Raw genomic sequence first — 19,705 nt, forward strand, 5'->3', positions numbered from 1 at the left:
ACTTAAAAAACATTCTGGTAGCCAATCATAATCCTGTACATTTCAGCAATTTTTACTTTCCTGGCTCCGTTATATATAACAAATGGAAAGTATGGTGATCAGTTGAAAAATAACCCACCAAGATTTTTACATTTTTGGACTCAGGACCTTGGAACATTGAGACATTCAAAAATAAATTTGGAATTTTTTTCCCGTATGTATGGATGATAGTTTGTTTGCATGAGGGAACATGACTTTGTTCACCCCTCTTTGAAGTTTAATATTTTGTCAAAAATTTCTGAAGCTTTGCAGGCAGGTTTGTGTACTAGGGGATTTATGCTGTTAAATTTTAGTGGGTTAGAGGTCAACAGGATGGGGGAGATAAAGGAAGTTGTGTGTCGTATTTCAAGTAGAGTCAGACTTAATGATGATTTTACTCATTATTACATTTACAATATTTAAAAAAAAATCCATCCCTGCCCTCAAAATTAAGTATTTTGCCATTTTATAATAATTAAAAGTATAAAAAGTTTTTAAAAATAAAATATAACAGATGGCACCACACATGCAGTTTTAAATGTTACTGGACTTACTTCATAATGGGGTAAATCATTTGCCTACGTATGGAGAAGTTTCAAAAATGTTTTATGGATAATTATTAACTGACTTATAAAAAGTAGGTTGGATATAATTTTTAATTGTGAAAATATGTATATATGAACTTTTAGGATTATTAAATTCTAAAATTCTAATCATCTTATGTCTTCAGAATATTAAATCTACATTCTTCAAAACTAATAGAATTTGCCAGGTAGCTCCAGAAAATGATCATCACTCAACAAATCAATTCCAATCTATTCCCATGTGTTAATCCAAAGCTTATTTTTACTTGAGAAACAGTCAAAATCATTCAAAATACTATCTATATTCAAGGTTTCCAGCATTTTTCTGATTGTCGCATTGCATTGTTAATAGAGAGGTTGCAGCCAACATTTTTGTCGTGAAAATGTGAACGTTGGACGTTCAGCGCTGTCTTCCTGTAAGTCTAGAAGTTTGACAATGACGTTTGTAACGTCGAGCACAATTCCACTAATGTTCCAAAAGCCATTGTCAAACTTCTAGGCTTACAGGAAGACAGTGCTGAACGTCCGACGTTCACATTTTCGTGATGAAAACGTCGGCCGCAACCTCTCTATTATATATGGGAATATTACTGAAAAATTTATAAGTATCACATTGTTTATGTACAAAAAAAAATCCAATACTGCTGTAGAAACTAAATATAAATTACCGTATTTACTTGAATGTAAGGCGATCTCGCATATAGGACGAGGCGAGACTTTAAAGATCAAACTAAAGAAAATTAGATTTATTAATACAATTCTAATTTTATTTCGTTTAATCACTAGTAAAATATCAAATGCACGTAAATGCCCACAAAAATCTTGTAAAATCAACAATATAATTTGTTAATGTAAAGCTGGACAATCGGGCACCTTTTTTGCCAATTCTTAACAGTCAAATTCACTCTTCATCGATTACACTTATGAGTTTCTTCAAATTCTGATTTCTAAATAATCATCTGTTTTCACGTGGGAATAAATTAAAACTTATATCGAGGTCCTGTGTAATTTTGAAATTCAATTCAAAAGCTTTGCTTTTCCTATTGCTATTCATCTTTAGCCCTGACAATACACAAGAACGATTCAAACGGCCCAGATAAAATACTTTTGTTTTTAAACACCAGAAGGTGAAAATCTGGTATAAAATGCAAATACACAGTTTACAAAAATTATACAAAAACGAAAAGAATCCTTCGCTTGCGCATATAGGACAACCTAGGCTTTAGAAGCAGTGAAAAATGGATAAAAACCTCACCTTATATGTGAGTAAATATGGTATTTAAGTAATGTAATTTTTGTAATAACACAATGCATTTTTAAAAGCTGTTCTTATGCAAGTTATTTTGTTTATTTACTTAAAGACACTAAGTTAGTCTAATCAAAAGTACACATCAAATAAACTTTTTCAGTCTAAGTAAAATAAACTCTCATATAACACGCTCGCTATAATGCAAATTCGTATAACACAACTAAAAATTGTTACTACTACTCATACAAAAACCACAAGAACTACTTTTGTCATCCAGAGATATATACGTTTTTTTTTTCAAGTTGTAGGTCTAGGTTTAAAGTTGCATAAAATTGTCTAATAATGCAACTTCCTGTAACATGTAACATACCCCCTACATTGTACAGGATTCCACTGTATTTGAAAAACTTTTAGTTTTAGCACTTCAAGATAAGTTGCAATAATATGTGACTAAAGACGAAGCATAAGAACTAACAGAAAATAAAAGCACTAAAGAAAAATTTTAAAAATTGCAAGCTTCTTATGAAATAAAATGACTTTATCAAATATGATCAATTAATGTTCAACACATTAACAATAGTATATAACAAATGAAATTACTACATTAGAAGTTTTAAAATACAAAATAACAATTTTAAGGTAGAATGGAAAATACATTTATGCCATTAACCTTCCTGTAAAGCATAAGCGCCTCCTCATACTGTTGCGCACAAGATGCATATGGTGGAAACAAAACAAAGCAACTATGCTGCCAGTTTTGTAACTGTACACATAACCTTACATTTTCTGTAATACACTTCATAATAGTAAAATATATAAATGACATTATTAAACATATTTTTGTCATTACTACTATATTAAATACCTTACCACATCTCGAAGTATCTTTTGTAATAATGACATGATCTCTCTTTTTCTATCTGGCACTGTGTTTTTATTTGTATATACCATGTCAGACTTACACCCAGGCTGTTAGAACAGATTCTACTGTAAGTTGAGGTATATCCACTACTACTACTACTACTACTTTAAAGATAATTTTGAAATTTAAAACTACAGAATAACTTTTACTAAATAATGTTGAATTAAGAGAATTATTTAAAAAAACTATTACAAATTCTAATCTTTATATATATAGATATTGTTGTATATTAATAACATCTTTATTGTTCCTGAATTAAGAGCACATTAGTTAATCTATCACAAATTACAAAATAGATTTTATTCAAAATTTAGGTTGCTGTTTCATGTTCACGCACAATACTGAATATATGTAATAAAATTTTTCCTTCGAAAGTGATAGAGCATCTAGATTACGATCATTTGTAAGCATTATTGCCACGCATTTCTGGACAAAGTAAATATATTTTCTTATTTAAAAATTCTTTATACAGTGGTACATTGGTTTTCATTGATAATCCGTCTGAAAACAATCGGCGAAATCCGAAACCGATGAAAACCGAGCAATTATTTCCATATGAATCAATGTAAATTCAATTAATTTGTTCTAGACACTCCAAAATACATATAAAAAAACTCATTTTATAGAGAACAAATATAGTGAAAACAATAAGAAATTAATATAAAAGACTAATGTAAAGAATAAATAAAACATTTAAGATGGCATTTTCCATGATGGAGCTAAAAGGAAAGGAAAGCAATGGAATTGGGTGTATTCAAAATCTCAGCATCAATCCAGTGAGATGCTGCCGGAAGTGACGCAACTGCTGGCGTTTTCTAGAGAACACAAATGCTGACTGCTGGGAATTTCAGGAGAGAAAAACAATAAAAATGGCAAATGATGTGGACTTCCACATTATGTTAAATTTATTTTTGAACTTATTTAATGAGAACAACTTAATAAAAAATGAATATTTCAAAAAGAGAAATAGGGATTAAGATGTTTTAAATTTCCATAGGAGTTTTAAATAATAAAGTCTAATCTTAGGATTTAATTTAAACAACTAAAAAAAGATTATGTGATGTCTTATGTAAATATACTAGTATATTAAAATATTCTATTAATGTACTAACAAAATATTAATTTATTCGGGATTTATTCATCAATATATAAATTAAATTCAAAATGGTCAATGCAAAATAGAGCTCTTATGAGCCTTGTGATAGCAGCTGCCATCTTATTTGCTGGTATATCAAGCACCAAAAACAATACTTGCAGTTTGATGGAAGCACGCTGGCAGCAACTGGAAGTCATCTGAGATTTCGAACAAGTCCATTGTTTGGCTAATGTGCAGGGTAATGCTCACACGAGAAACAATGCCAAACTGAGCAGGAAAATGCATGGTTTTGCAAAATTAGCAGAAAGGTCACATGGGCATGTTGACGAAAACGGAGACAAATTTTTTGTGAAAAAAATCAACTAAAACCGAAACCGACGATAACCAAAGTCAATGAAAACTGAGGTAGTACTGCATTTGATCGCTGTTAGAAACAAATCAGTTTTTCTGACTCTTCAATTTAATTTTATAGTTTTCAAAACAACAACAATTAAAATAAGTTTTAAATTGCCATTTACAACATTTTTCTTTTATATATCATATATTTCTCTTAAATATAATCATACACAAAACTGTCCACGGGAAGATAACGGAACAAGTTAATTTATGTTAATGAGAGAAAAAATAATTTTTCATTAGTCACAGTTTGAATTTATTTCTCAAACTAATATAAGCACTTAAAAATACATCAAATGTCAACATTGGTTTCACTGGAGTAAAATTCTTTTCTTCTTATACACATCTAAAAGAGATTAGAAGCATGACCTTGCTGCTATTTTTGCAAAACCATGCATTTTCCTGCTCAGTTTGGCATTGTTTCTCTTGTGAGTATTACCCTGCGCATCTAGCCAAACAATGGGCTTATTCAAAATCTCAACATGCAGCCAGCATCTCTTAGCACCTCTGTTCAAAATCTCAGATGACTTCCAGTTACATAAGACATCACATAATCTTTTTTTAGTTGTTAAAGTCTAATCTTAGGATCAATTTAATTATTTAAAACTCCTATGGAAATTTAAAACATCTTAATCCCTATTTCTCTTCTTGAAATATTCAATTTTTAGTAGCATATTTATATTTGCTACTAAAGTTACCATATTTTCAACACTTGAAAAGGGCATTTCGGTATAAATTTTAAAAATAATAAATCATCACGTATGTACTGACCATTTTAACACTCTCTCTCAAGTCAATCATCATAAAGCAATATGATGTATACCATCGTCGTATTGATAAAAATGATGACAATCTTTAAAGTAGTGCCACATGGTAGCCTATATGGCTCTTGTGCCAAAAAACTCCAACCAACTAACCAGCCATATGGTTTCTGTGCAATCGTATAGATAACACAATTGTCTTAAATATTTAGATATATATTGTAGTTTAATCTGAAACAACTAATGGTCTATTAATAAATTATAATTTCATTCAGGTTAGAGTATATTAATATGCACTGATTGTACCGAATAAAAGTCAGTATTCAGTACTCATTGGGCTCCGTTCTCTCAAAACAGAGTTGACCCAATCACTCGCCAGTTTTTGGGCAGCCAACACAAATGGCTTAGTACAGCAATGGCAAACCTTTTCCCGAAGGCATGTCAAAACTGAATTTAAAATTTAGTTAACTCCAAATTGCAGGCCAAATATTTTAATTTAAGTAATTCAAAAAATATAAAGAGTTTACAAATTTTATTTATTTAACTTTTTAATCTATATCAGAAAAATAGCTATAAACTATATAATTGGAAAAAAATGATGATAATGAAAACAAATATTTCATTTACTAGGAAATCTGTTTTTTATTTGATGATAATTTCTCTGAGGTTCATAATCTGTGGGCTTTAAGACTTTTTATGTCAACTTCAGGATCCCAATTTCACTCTACATATGCAAAATTTTGAAATCTATACTATTTTATAATTTATAATATATAAAATATAATATAATATAACCTAATACTTTCTAAACATTTAATCCGACTACCCCGAAATCATTATGTGCATCATGAGCTTGCCATTGCTGGTTTTTTAAGGTGCACTAGTGATAAATAATTTATAAAAAACACTTCTAAAATTATCATATCACCTAGGTAATAATATTAGAATAACTTATATTGAATAACATAATATTAAATTTAAAGTTCTGAAAGCAAAAACTTTAATTATTATCTATTACAATAAAACAGTTATTAAAAATATATTATTTTAATACTTTATATCCTTTTACTGTTAAAGTTGTAAAATATTTTTACTGTATGTAAAATTTTTCAAATGTAAAACAAAACGTACTTTACAGACTGTCTGAAATTCTTCATTTTCAACATCGTAGCAAGCCAATAAAAAGCCGCCATACGTGCCGGTTCTTTTTCCTTTTCCTCGATAACCTCCTATCACCACGACGTCCAAAGTGTCGCCGACACCATCTAAATAATCTTTCTTCAACTAGACAGAATAGTATTAAATACAAATGAATAAACTTATACATATTAAAATTCTTCTTTATAGTAAATATAACTTCATATAATAAAATGTACATTTAAAATATTTTTAGCTTACTTTTACTTTATTTATTAATTCAAAACAACTAGTGTTATTTATATTATTTTATGTAACATAAATTATAAAATAATAAATTTTAATTAATTATTTAAATTTAAATTTTAGAATATTCCAGAGGAAAAGATCGGACCAGAGTGAGACTCAAACCTTCAGTTATGGTATCCAGACCTCTACAGAAGCCCGGATACCCTTAACTGGCAATCGTCTGCACGGAACCATAAATAAATTAAGAAAAGTTCTAAATCAAATAAGAAATATATTAATTATTTGCATTGCATACTGATGAATAATCTGTAAAAGATCACAATGGATAAAAATGCATTTTGTAAATAAAGAAATGTTAAAGTCTAAAGTTTCTTTTTTAGTATTTGTTCAAAAAACAGCACTTAAATATCTTATTAGTTTGAATATGTTTCTATGGTACATAAAATTATTCCTTTCTCCCTGCTTTTAATGCATCATCTAATAATTTTGTTATTTATTTTGTTTTTTTTCACAAAAAAAACTAACTAGAAACATACATTAAGTAATAAATCTTCTATACACAAATGTATAGAATTTTCTAAAACTTCAATTAAGTGCACAAGTACCAAATGAATAAATCACACAAGTGAATAAATGTTTTGCATATCATCCACATTTACCAATACCAATTTCATTATTTTTTATTTATTTATTTAAATCTAAATGTATTTAAATAGTAGCTTTTCAAGTAACATTTAGAATTTCAACTTTTACTAAATTTTTAGAACTTTTATAATGTTTATAATTATTAAATATTATCATCTAAAATTTTCAATATTAAGAATTGATAATAGAAATTCTTAGATTTTCAATACTAAATTTTAATAAGAGATTATTTGGAAATACGAATTTTACTGAAAAATATCTAACAATATAACAGATGAAATGTTTACCACGTTTGCCGACATATAAGACACACTCCATTTTCCAAAGACATTTTTTGAAATTTTTTTAGTACATTTCTAATCTACTTTACTGAAAAATAAAGTACTGTAATTTTCATACAATTGATTTAGGTACAAAAAAATAAATATTCAAGAACAGACGACGACAAAATTGCAATGACTATGCATTTCCTAAAAAATATATATATATATATTTATTGACGTATAAGATGGACCCCATTTTCAGACAATATTTTTTGGAAAAAGAATGGGTGTCTTGTATACCGAAAAATATGGTAATTTATTTTAAGAACGACAATTTTGTGTAGTGCTAAATTTTATATTGTTGTAATTAATATTCTATGGCTAGACATGAATTACAGAATGAATAAATTACAAAAAGTGGCAGAATTTTACTAGAGTATTGAGATATATACGTACAAACAACAATTTAAATATATTCTTTAAAGACAAACTGAAGGTAGTTAGATGCATATTATTTAAATGATTATCTAATTAATAGTTTTAAATGTTAATACCTTTAACCAATTATGAGATCTTTTGGCTATTTCGTAACTGGCGTCGACATCTAGAGTTTTAACCATCAAACCTTCACAACTCTCTACAGAATTAAAAAGACACAAATTAGAAAATTTACCAGTATCCTATAAGTTATATATCACTTTCTTATATCCACAGAAGAATAAAATTTTAAATTATGGTATATGGTAAATTAAATACTTTTTTCTTTTCTTTAAATCTGTGTGAAAGGACTCTGCACAACCTAATGGGTCCTGACAAATTTGGCAGAAGGCTGATACACACTAATCTCTATAATATAGAGTACCGTAACATTAAGAAAGCCTCGTATACAGCTTATAGTGCATTATAAACCATATTCAGTGTGCATCCATTTGTTCAATGCTGCATTGAGTTTTCTTTATAGTATAGGTCAGTATAGACTGGCCTTAAATCTTTGATGTTTTATAGTTTTAGTGGTCCCAATCAACAGTCTCCATATGCACAGTTAAAAATGGCAGTTTTTGAATTATCAAGATCCAAGATGCCAAAAACAGCATGTATTGCAAAACCTTTTTTGTTTCAAAATACAAACTTTTTTCAAATATTATTGATGTTTGGCATATTACCTGGATTTCTTCATGAAAAAATCATTCATTATGCAATACATGCAAGTTTTATACTCACATCATTTGGTTATACTGCACTAGTAGGGTTCATATAGTGCACTTCCCTATACAGTACACGGACACCCATCTTTCAAGAGTCACTCCATCAAGACTTGATAATGGTCGAAAAGGAACTCTATGGGACATTTACATTTCAAAATAAAAAGGATTTAGGGCTTTACAACATGAATTACATTGTTTTTGTGTCTTGAATGTTCGATAACTCAAAAACTGTCCATTTTTTGACTTCGTGCCTATGGAGACCACTAGAAGTGCAAAATACGAAAGATTTGTTCCAATCCAGGTGAATATTTCCTACAAGGTTTGTGTGGGATCCTTTCAGTTTTTAATTATTTAAAAACAATTAGCATTTGAAAAAAATAATATATCTTCTCATAGATCATTGGCTCCGTAATAATCATCTGAACAAAAAAAGTTTATTAAATAAGCTATAGACAGTCTATTTTATATATGAAAGAAATTTTGAAAGTCCATTACTTATTTAGCATGTTTTCATCCCAATGAAAACAATATAATAAAACAAACTATGAAAAAAAACTCTCAAGATAAAACAAGAGAGAGAATAGTGTGTCTGTCAAGACAGAAACAGAAAAGTTATTTACATATATAGTTCATACACATGTATGAATTTAATTGTTTCTTATAGGCAGTAATTAAATATAGTTTTCCTTTTAAAGTTTCTTTTGACAAATGCTTCATTGACTATAGTTTCCAGTTTTGTACAAACTAGTGCTGAACCAAATATTTGGCATTATTCGGCATTATTGACAAATACTAAAGACCTGTATTTGATATTCAGACCAAATACTTTCCCAAAGCTAAACTATTCAGCCAAATAATCTCATTTTAGAAGAGGAGAAAGGAGAGAGTGAGAGTGAGTGGGTGTGTCATTTATTCCTCTCTGAAACAAATGCGTGGTACGATCCAAAAGTTCGGGGAATGCAGTAATCTATGACAACAAAAGCATGTATTTGAAGTTACAGCGTATGAAATGGATTCTACCAAACCACCTCTACGTGTTCAGGTTAATTTCACCCATGTCATGTGATTAAACCACGAGCACTGCTGTTTTTTTCCGGAGATAGTTACCTTTGTCCTGCAACGAAATCAAAGTGGAGTTTCAAGAACAACCTCCAACATTTCGACTTTGCCGTGACCTTTCACCGTAGAATCACCGTACACCTTTCTTAGCAATTTTAAAATCTCCGTAAGTGTTTTACCTAAACGCTGACAAAATTTAATGTTGGAGGTTGTTCTTGAAACTCCACTTTGATTATGTCGCAGGACAAAGGTAACTATTTCCGGAAAAAAACAGCAGCGCTCGCAGTTTAATCACATGACATGGATGAAATTAACCTGAACACGTAGAGGTGGTTTGGTAGAATCCATTTCATATGCTGTAACTTCAAATACATGCTTTTGTTGTCGTAGATTACTGCATTCCCCGAACTTTTGGAACGTATGACTTTAATAAATGATCTTAGCAATAGAAGAATTATTGAAACCGGATGTCTGAATGAAAGCAGCACACCTTGAATATCTCAGCAATAAATTTTAATAGACCAAAAACACCTCTTTGTTGACAGCATAAAAATCATTATAGGAATTCTAACTTTTTCTTTGTCCCATGATGTTTATTTTTATGTACTGTACTTCTGTTTTATGTTTAATAGTTTGATGTTTACTTGTACTAAACTTCTAGTTTAATGCAAGTAAACTGTGAATAAATGCTTTCAATCTTTGCAAGAGATCATCATCAGATTCGACATTCTTATTTATAATTGTAAATTAAAATGTTATTTTATTGTATGTGCATTTTAGTCCTCTTTGGTGTTTGAACTTTAATTATATTATTTATTTTTATGTTTATTTTTTATTTCTAGAGTTTAAACTTATGCATGTTCTATTTCATTTAGAATGTTTGTGTTCTTTATTTAAATTTTTACATAGAAAATTCACACCTTGCTCACACTTTCCAGCAGTACCTATTTCTTAAACTAATCTTTTTGGCCACATTCAGAGGCCTGAATCAGGCTAAAACATATACAAAATTGAATGTCTATAGCAAGTTTGAAGTTTGAAATATTGCCAACTTTCCTTGACATCATTATTTTTAAATTTAAATTTTTGTTGTTCCAACTAATGAAGATCTATATGTAGGTTGAAAATGTTTTTGGTCTATTAAAATTTATTACTGGATTTATTCAAGATGTGAGGCTTTCATTAAGATCTTGAGGATTCAATCAATATTTATTAATAATCACAATTCAGAAGCGATAAATTGTAATGAATGAACAATAATGCTTCTGCATTCTTGGGAAGCAAGCAACTTTGTATGGTTGTCATAAATACTTCATAATTTCAGCTTTGCTGAATATACTGTACATTTACAAAATACACTACTTTGTTTGCTAAATTTCTACATTGCTTCTTCATGCAGTGTTTAAAAGAATCTAATATACTATTTAAAATAATATGAGTTTGTTGTCTTACCCCAACTACAAATGGGCAATTTATGGATGCCGCTTACTAATTTTGAGCCAGATGCACCAGGGTCATTAATTATTTTAAAATTAATAAATGGACTACATCAATATTTCCTTTTTGACTTTTTTTTTTAATAAAATGCTTAAATTTACAAATTTATTAAAATTTTACTTTACAGATATCATTTTTGACTGATTTTATGGGCGCAATAATGAAATATATCCATTAAAAAGGGGTATTAGGCCAAAATAGTTTGGAAAACACTGCTATAAGCTTTTTGTTTTGTGTAGTTTCAAATATCAGCTGATATACTGTATTTAAAATACAGTATATTAGCTGATATTCGACCAAATATTCGATATTTGGTAGCCAGAAAAATCAAATATATGAAGTATTTGGTGAATCATTTCATATCAGTAAATTTAAATTTAAATTATTCACCTATAGTTTCTCTGCACAATTCTTTCTTTTGGAAAACATTATATATTACAGTAGAGCATCAATTATCCGACTTAATTGGGGACTGGGGTTGGTCGGATAACCGAAAAGTATGAAAAAATATATTATTAGTATAGTGTATTAGGCCTGGTTTAAATACTCGCCTCCCTTTCATGGTCGAGCCAGTGCTGCCAGTTAAAACATGCAAAAATTTAACAAAAATAATATTAAAGTAGCCAAGACATAACCAAATATTGTAGCGCTACATCACTAGTGGACATTTGAATTTGCCGACTAGAACACGGTCGGTTAACCGATAAGTCAATTAATCGGGAGTCGGATAATCGATGCTCTACTGTATTTCAAAAATAAAAATTAAAAAAAGAAGAAAACTTACGTTTCACAGATTTATCCAGAAATTCTTGAATGTCTTCAGTGGATGATATGTCAGAAGCAAGAGCAAACATAAACTTTGATTCAATTTCTTCGAAGGACTGATGCAGAAGTTCTCTACGTTCTCTCAAATTCATCTTTACCAAAGATTTACCATTCAAATACAATAAATCGAATGCAAATATGCATACTTGTATTTTTATTTCTGACTCAACTACATCCTAAAAAATTAAAAACTGTTTGCAAACTGGAACCATATATTCTGAAGATATAAAATTCACTAAATAATGAATGTCTTGCAATTATCATGTTTAATTTACAATGTTACTGTCCTAACACAGTAACATTCAATGATTTTCAATTCCCTTATATAGTTTATGCTGTAAGACAGTAACATTGTAAAAGTTAGCACTGCTTAGTTGATTTTATTCTGATATGAAAATAAAAAAATTTTGTTTCACATTTATACGTGATAAGCAATTATTATTTTTTAATTATTTCATTAATATTTAAGTATATATTTTATAATTTTTGTATACAAAAGTCTTTAATATTTGTGAATCTAGGAGAAAGCATTCTAATAATAAAATAATTTTTATATGTACTGTGCATTAATAATCAAATGGCATTCCATTTATAATATATACTCAATATTTAATTATTTAAATTAAATGTTAAAAACCTTTCTTTTTCTTGTACTGAGCACTTGAAAAGGAAGTATCTGTTTATTTTCTACATCCCAAGCAACAGCTTCGCTATCTATAATACACGACTTAATCTCCGGCTTCAAAACCAAAGGCATCCTACTGATAATGTCTGGATATTTCGAAGTGTTATTTTCCTGGTTTCGACTGTATATCTGAACGCGTCCGTCTTCTAAAACATGAATCTGAAACAGTTCAGATAATAATTTGTTAATAAATTCATTTTCATTTGCTAACTCGTGCATTTAAAAAGTTTCAGATCCTGAATTTTCAATATAGTTTTTGTGTAAAAGACACTGATTGAAAATAAATTATTATTAAAAAATACAACCATCTTAAATGTATTTTCCTTATTCATTCTCAATCATTTCTAACTGTTCTTTTTACATTATGCATACCCAAATTTTTATTATAGTTTTGTATTAATATATTATAATTAATAGAACAGATTTAAATATTTAGATATATTTGATTTACAAGAAACAATGATTCTGATTAATATTCATATTTAATATGAGAAAAATGTTCAGCCTCTGTATACATATAATTTATCCATATATGAAGCAACTAATGAAAGAGTTATTAAGTTTATAGTATTATGAACAGAAAAAATGTTATATTTTACTTATTTAAAATACTGTAATAAACTTCGTCAATAAAAATCTTTATATGTTGGATTAAATACAGATATTATAATAATATGTCTGTAAGGAAAATTACAAACCAAATAATATTTAAATCAATGTAAATATATTGAAGAATATTTACATTAAAAATAAAATTTTTAAATATAACTACAGTAATGAAATAATAGTAAAAACAAAGTAATATCAAATTTAAAAGTGTTTATTAATAATAGGAAGGTGTAAATTATTTATTTGAATTTAAAATAAAATGTGTTTTAAGTACAAAGAGATTTTTGTGCTAACAACAGACCGAGTTTTCAAAGGTGTGCTTTGCTTTTTAGATTTTGTGCATATTTTAATTTACTTGAACTTCATTCATTAATTTTGGTGTTGTTTTATTTTTAAAGTATTAAATCATCCAGCATAATGTCATTTGTTTCATTTTTATTTGCCGACAGGTTTGCAATTTGTCCTTTTTTGATTTTGTCTGCTTGAGATCATACTTTAAGGCCATAATTCCTCTGTGACTGCACCAGAATGAACTAATATGTGTGAGTATAAGAAAGTGTTGATTCTGATTGGATGTACTTATAGATGTATATAGTGTAAAGCAATGTTGTGGGAAGTAAGGTCCATTCTAGGAGCATGAAGATCTACGTATCAATCATGAATACTATTGTTAGAGACCGGTCTTGACGAAATGTACGAAAGAAAATTCATCTTTCGTCTTTGGAAATACATTTATTTAAATCTCAGAAAAAAGCGAAAAGCAGCATTTTTGTTACCAGAGGATGAGTGCATTTCTCTCCCCAGAGTCATTTCCTTTCCCAGGAAACTCATTGAATGTGTCATGGGGAAGTAATAACAAAAATTACTATTAGTGAAAAAGACAACGTAACTTGGAAATATAAAAAGGAAAACTCAAGGAACAGAAGGTTGGCGAAAGTCCAGCGTGTATCACTTAGTGCCCGGCCAAAAAGGTTTATTGTTGTTGCCCATACCTCCAAGAATATCCTGTGTTTCTTAGTGCCCAGCCAAAAAGGTTTATCATTGTTGCCTGTTCCTCCAAGAATATCCTGTGTTTCTCTTGGAACACCTTCGAAGCACATACGGATTATTATTTCCTCCAATAGACTTTAACTGCCATTCAAGGCAAAAGAGACATTCCCAACCGCCATTCTAGGAAAGTGACATTCCCAAGCCTCCCCTACGACTCCACAGCAGTCTTAAACTCGCACACAGAGCCTCAGGTATTTATAACAACACGCAATGTCATGTAAGCTCTCTCTCTCCAACTTAGATCTTGTGAAGAAGCTTTAAGGTTTAAATGTGAATTAATAACCTTTTTGTAGAACTAGCTTAATAAATGAAATTTGTTATTGTTAGAATTGTGTTTGGTGCACTTCCTCAATCTGTGCCATTCCTTGTATCAGATTGAAATGTCTACAATGCAAACGCTTGCGCGAGAAAAATCGAAATTAGAACCACTTAGGTTTCAATATCTACCTAGAAGACACAGTGGTGTTAGTCCTGACGAATTAGTCATTGTAGTCTTCGCCGACGCAATGTCGACCCTTTGGTCCCATGGTGCCGAAGCATAGGGGGCGCTTCGTGCATTGTCACACTATTGTTTGCTTTGGAGTACAACTTTCATACATACTAATTAGTTTGGTTAGAATATCAAGTATAATATAGCATTAAAAGCACTCATAGCTTTAGTATTTATTTCTTTAAAGTTATTACATTTAAGTTATTGTTTTAATGATGTCATGATTACAATGTACAGATACTTATTGCTACATGAAATCAAATTTTAATTTGATTTCATTTAGCAGTGTCTCTGTGTACTATTATTCTTTTGTTTTGGTTGAAAAATTATTGTGTACTATCAATAGTTTTATTAAAATAAAACAAATTCTAAAAAAATTATAAGCTCATTATGCTTTCACAAAGTTTAGAGGTACAAAACATTTATTTACAAAAAAGAGGACATCTCAAAAAATTTAAGAACCATTGGTGTAAGATCTTCCTTAATTGTTTTGTTGTATCTGTGTAAGATATTTATGATCTCTTTTTTGGTATCAATCAATCAAGTTTATTAGCGTAGTAGGCATGAGCCTGTTACAACGGGGGTTAAATATACATTTTTTAGGATAACGTAATTTACAATTTTAGGTAACTTTTAACATTATATTTCCTTTCAATTTTTTAATTAGCCATAAGGCTTAATTAACTATTAACACATTGCCTTAATAACCTATTGACAATATTATACAGGCCATAAATGTCATTACTATTGACTTTATCTAGTTTTCTATACATATCAATTTCCGTCTTTTGGTTATGACTTTGATCGTTGATAATATTTAAATCCTGTTCTTCGTTCTCATTACATCCGTAGATTAAGTGTAGTTTTGATAATTTTTTTCCACACTTGGAGCAGGTACATTGATTATATTCTATATATTTATTTATAACAACTAGACCTTTTTGATTAAGTCTTAACTGAATGAAAAACTTTTTAACATTAAATGGGAGATTTGAAAGCATATAGTTGTTGATATAAGGGTAGTTAAGGATTATATTATAGTGTGAGTTTTTTCTTTTTCTTATATCTTCATTATCCTGGCTTATTGAATGTTCCATGGTTTAATATAGTAATTGACTGATTCGTTGGTCATTATTTTTGAGATACTCAAATACTAGTTCTATCGAAAATCCGTAAGCATTGAAATTCTTCGATAATTGAGTTATCCAATTCCGTTGAATGTTTATATTTCTAGATCTATTATATAACAAGTGCATTAGTTTAGATGACAAATCTTCTGCATTAATTATTTTTTTAAGCCAATTAATGTATCTCTTTACCAAAATAGTATTAAGTTTGAATCTCTTAAGTTCCAAGCGCAGTGCACTACCTGGCGTATTATATTCCAATTGAAATGTTTTTTGAATGAATATATTTTGGATTTTTTCAAAATCATAGAAATTGTTTAAACTCCAGATTGGAGCGGCATAGCACAATGCGTTTATTACTATTGCATCAAAGAGCTGAAAATGAGTTTTGATATTTCTTATTTTTGCCTTACAGCATAGAGCTATTAAATTACTCATTAGATTTCTAGACTTTGCAGTAATATATAAGTTGAATGTAAAGAAAATACCCAGAAATTTTTTCTCATTAACAAGTTTAATTTTTTTATTCTTAATATAAAAGGATTTAGCTCTTTTTGTAAGATTATTTCCATTTCTGAAAACCACGATTTCTGATTTATCAGGATTTATTTTGACTTTTAAAGTACCTAAATATTCAACTATCTGGAGAATCTTCCTTTTTAGTGCCACAGCGGTAGGAGCCAGTACTATGATATCATCTGCATATAACACTGAGTGTATACATATATTGTCAATATATATCCCATCTTCTTCCCTTGAGAAACAGTTATTTAAATCAAATAGATAGAAATTAAACAAAATTGCAGATAAGGGATCACCTTGCAATAAGCCTCTACTAGTCGTAAATGGATTCCAGCATGTATTATTTTGCTTGACAATGACATTATAATTACCATATAGTTGACCAATTATCTTAGTTAAGTAATTGCTTACATTATAGTTATTTAATTTGTCCTGTAGCAAGTTTATACTAACAGAATCATAAGCTTTTGATAAATCCAAAAAAATTGCAAAAATCTTCTGTTTCTTCTTTAATAGTTGTATTTGGATTATTGCCAGCAAAACAAATAGAGCTTTCTGAGTGCTTCCATTTTCTGTATAAGCAGATTGTGTCGGATTCTTGTAATTGTTCACCTCTATCCATTGTTTAAATTTCTCTGCCAGTATTGCTGTAAATATTTTTCTGAAACTGGATAATAATGCAATTGGTCTATAATTTGCTGGTTCATCTTTGCTGCCATGTTTGAAAATCATAGTGAAAATTACTTCCTTCTAGTTACTTGGAATTATACCACTAAAATATATATTATTAAATATTCTAGTTAAATATTGAATTAGTTTGGGAGGTAACAATTTAATAAAGGAATTCGGAATACCATCTGAACCTGGAGCCGATTTGATTTTCAATGCCTTAACTCGTTCCTGCACCTCATCTACACTTATTATTTCATCCTGATTAATTTGGTAAGCTATTTTATCTTCCTTGTGAATATGCTTTTGATTATGTAAGTATTCCAGGGAAAATTCTTGAAAATATTTTATCCATTCAATATAATCAATCTTTTTTTGATTGAAAGAGCCAGATTTAGTATTACGGAAGTTGTTAATGACTTTCCAAAAGGTTCTGGTGTCTCTTGATTCTATTAACTTTTTGTTAATATTGGTAAAGTAGAGTTTCTTTTTTGCCTTAATTAAGTTTGTATATATTTTTTTACTTTTCACATAGTTTGATAATGCTTCAGGAGTATTGTATTTCCTAAAAATTTTAAGATTTTTTTGCTTTTTAAGTTTGTGGTGAAAGCAAGAGTTATCGAACCATTGATTTTTTGATTTTAGTTTGGAGGCGTGATTATGTTGCATGACACATTCTACTATTTTAGAAACTAATCTTTAGTAATTGACAATTGGTTTATTTTTTTCCTCCAGCCTTAGTAATTCAGCTGTTATAAAATCAACTCTTTTTAACCATTTTTTCTTATCAATCCTGGATTCACATGTTTTGCTGAATTCCGACATATAGTCTTTTTTAATAATGTTACTTCTTATATCCTTTTTAATTAATAATGTGAGTTTTACTAGAAAATGATCCGAAGTGTCTTCATCAAGAACTGTCAAGGTCTGACAATGTTCGATTAACTTCTTGGAACATATAATGAAATCTACAATTGACTTCCTATTTTGTGATATGTATGTGTATTCTGCTGGAACATCACCTCTCATTCTACCATTAAGTATAATAAGCTGGTTTTCGTAAATAAATTCTACTAGAGTTTTGCCTTCACTGTTTAATATTTTATCTTTAGACTGTCTGTTGTTGTTTATATTTTCATAATTTAAATATAACTTTGTGTCCAACATCTCTCCAATTCGAGAATTGAAGTCTCCTCCGAGCAACCAGAATTGTATCAAAAAAGCCCATCAATTAATACAGTGATGTATTTTCATGAGTATCGATTTCTTATTAACCGATGGAGAAAGATATATTACAATAACTCCTAAGTAGGATTCATTCCAAATGGATTTGAGTTGATTATTTATTCTAATTATAGCTAGTATATAGTACATGGTTATATTTTGATATATGATTTCACCAAAATTTTTCTTCATGATGAGAAGTATGCCTCCTGAAGGTCGACCGAATTTACTTAACCGATGAGCGTCACTGGAAATCAAGATATTCTCTTGTTCTACATAGTTTTTATCAATTAAATTTAAGTTTTCTATCCACGTTTCCGTCAAACCAATAATTGTATTAGAATTTATGAAATTTTTTGTTGATAGCTTATGAAATTTTTCTTTAAGGCCCTGACAGTTCCAAAAACTAATATGAAGATAGTTTGATTCCATATTAATCTTAGTATTATTATTTTGAATATAACTATATTTATCCGAGGATTGTTCCTTTTCGACTTTTTTACAATTAATATTTTTTGTTAACTCGTTTTCCTGAATATCAGGCAGCACAGTTGTTGTTGTTGTTATTACTTTCTTTGTGAATATTTGGTAGCTTGACCTAAAAAAGAATTAATTACTATAAATTCATTTGTGTTCATATCCAACGTGTATACGAGATCATCTTTTATAAAATAGTCATCCCTGATTCTCACTTTGGTATTAGTTGAGAATTCTTAATTTAATTTTATTGAGTAATAGTTTTCTCCTAGCTCTTGATCTAGAACATAGATCTGTTCTGATGACAGTTTTTCTTATCTCTTGTCTAATATTTGGTCTCATAGTCCAGAACCTTTTAAGTATTGAGTTTCTATCTTTAACCGATTCTGTTATTAATTTTATCATTTGATAATCCAAACTACTCTTTCCTAATTGAATTAAGCCTTCTATTTCTGTCCTTTAGGTCAAGATCTACCTTAATAAATTTTTTAATTTCTTGCAGCTTATCATCAGTATTAAATGGGAAATTAACAATAACCAGATTTCTATTACTATTTTCATTGTTTAGTTTATCCAACTCAAACTCAAACATACCTTTTAGGTTTGCGCAGAGCTTTGTTTTATCTTCACATTGCTGAGTTTTTTGTCCAATCGTATCCATTTCTTCTCTAATTTTCATATTATCTCTTTGTATACAACTAATATCATGTCTAATTGAATGAATTTCTTGATTTAATAATTCAAACTTATCCTGAATTAGATTATAGATGGATTTTAACGAGTATCTTGAATCACTGTCACCTATCTGGTCAAGGTGCTCCGATGTTGTGAAATAGTCCTCAATTCTAGATTTAGCCGTAATGCCACTGTTACTTTCAATTTCTTCCTCTGGAGTATATTCTTCACCTACAAGATTCACTAGCTGGCTTGTTTCTTCAGAACTCTG

At 29.2% G+C, this 19,705-nt stretch overlaps 1 protein-coding gene across 2 annotated transcripts in view; it reads right to left on the reverse strand.

The window, feature by feature from the left end:
- DNAlig1 (DNA ligase 1) overlaps positions 1 to 19,705 on the reverse strand; it is a 65,650-nt gene that overhangs the window by 12,011 nt on the left and 33,934 nt on the right. For both annotated transcript variants that reach the window (XM_067268415.1, XM_067268414.1), the window contains exons 12-15: positions 12,544 to 12,750; positions 11,866 to 12,082; positions 7,875 to 7,957; positions 6,158 to 6,310 (exon numbers count right to left, since the gene is read on the reverse strand). In XM_067268415.1, the coding sequence (XP_067124516.1) occupies positions 6,158 to 6,310; positions 7,875 to 7,957; positions 11,866 to 12,082; positions 12,544 to 12,750 (660 nt within the window). The remainder of the gene's footprint in view (positions 1 to 6,157; positions 6,311 to 7,874; positions 7,958 to 11,865; positions 12,083 to 12,543; positions 12,751 to 19,705) is intronic.

This window comes from Centruroides vittatus, unplaced genomic scaffold (assembly GCF_030686945.1).
Source record: "Centruroides vittatus isolate TY-2023 unplaced genomic scaffold, ASM3068694v2 contig_3262, whole genome shotgun sequence".
NCBI classification, from domain to species: Eukaryota; Metazoa; Arthropoda; class Arachnida; order Scorpiones; family Buthidae; genus Centruroides; species Centruroides vittatus.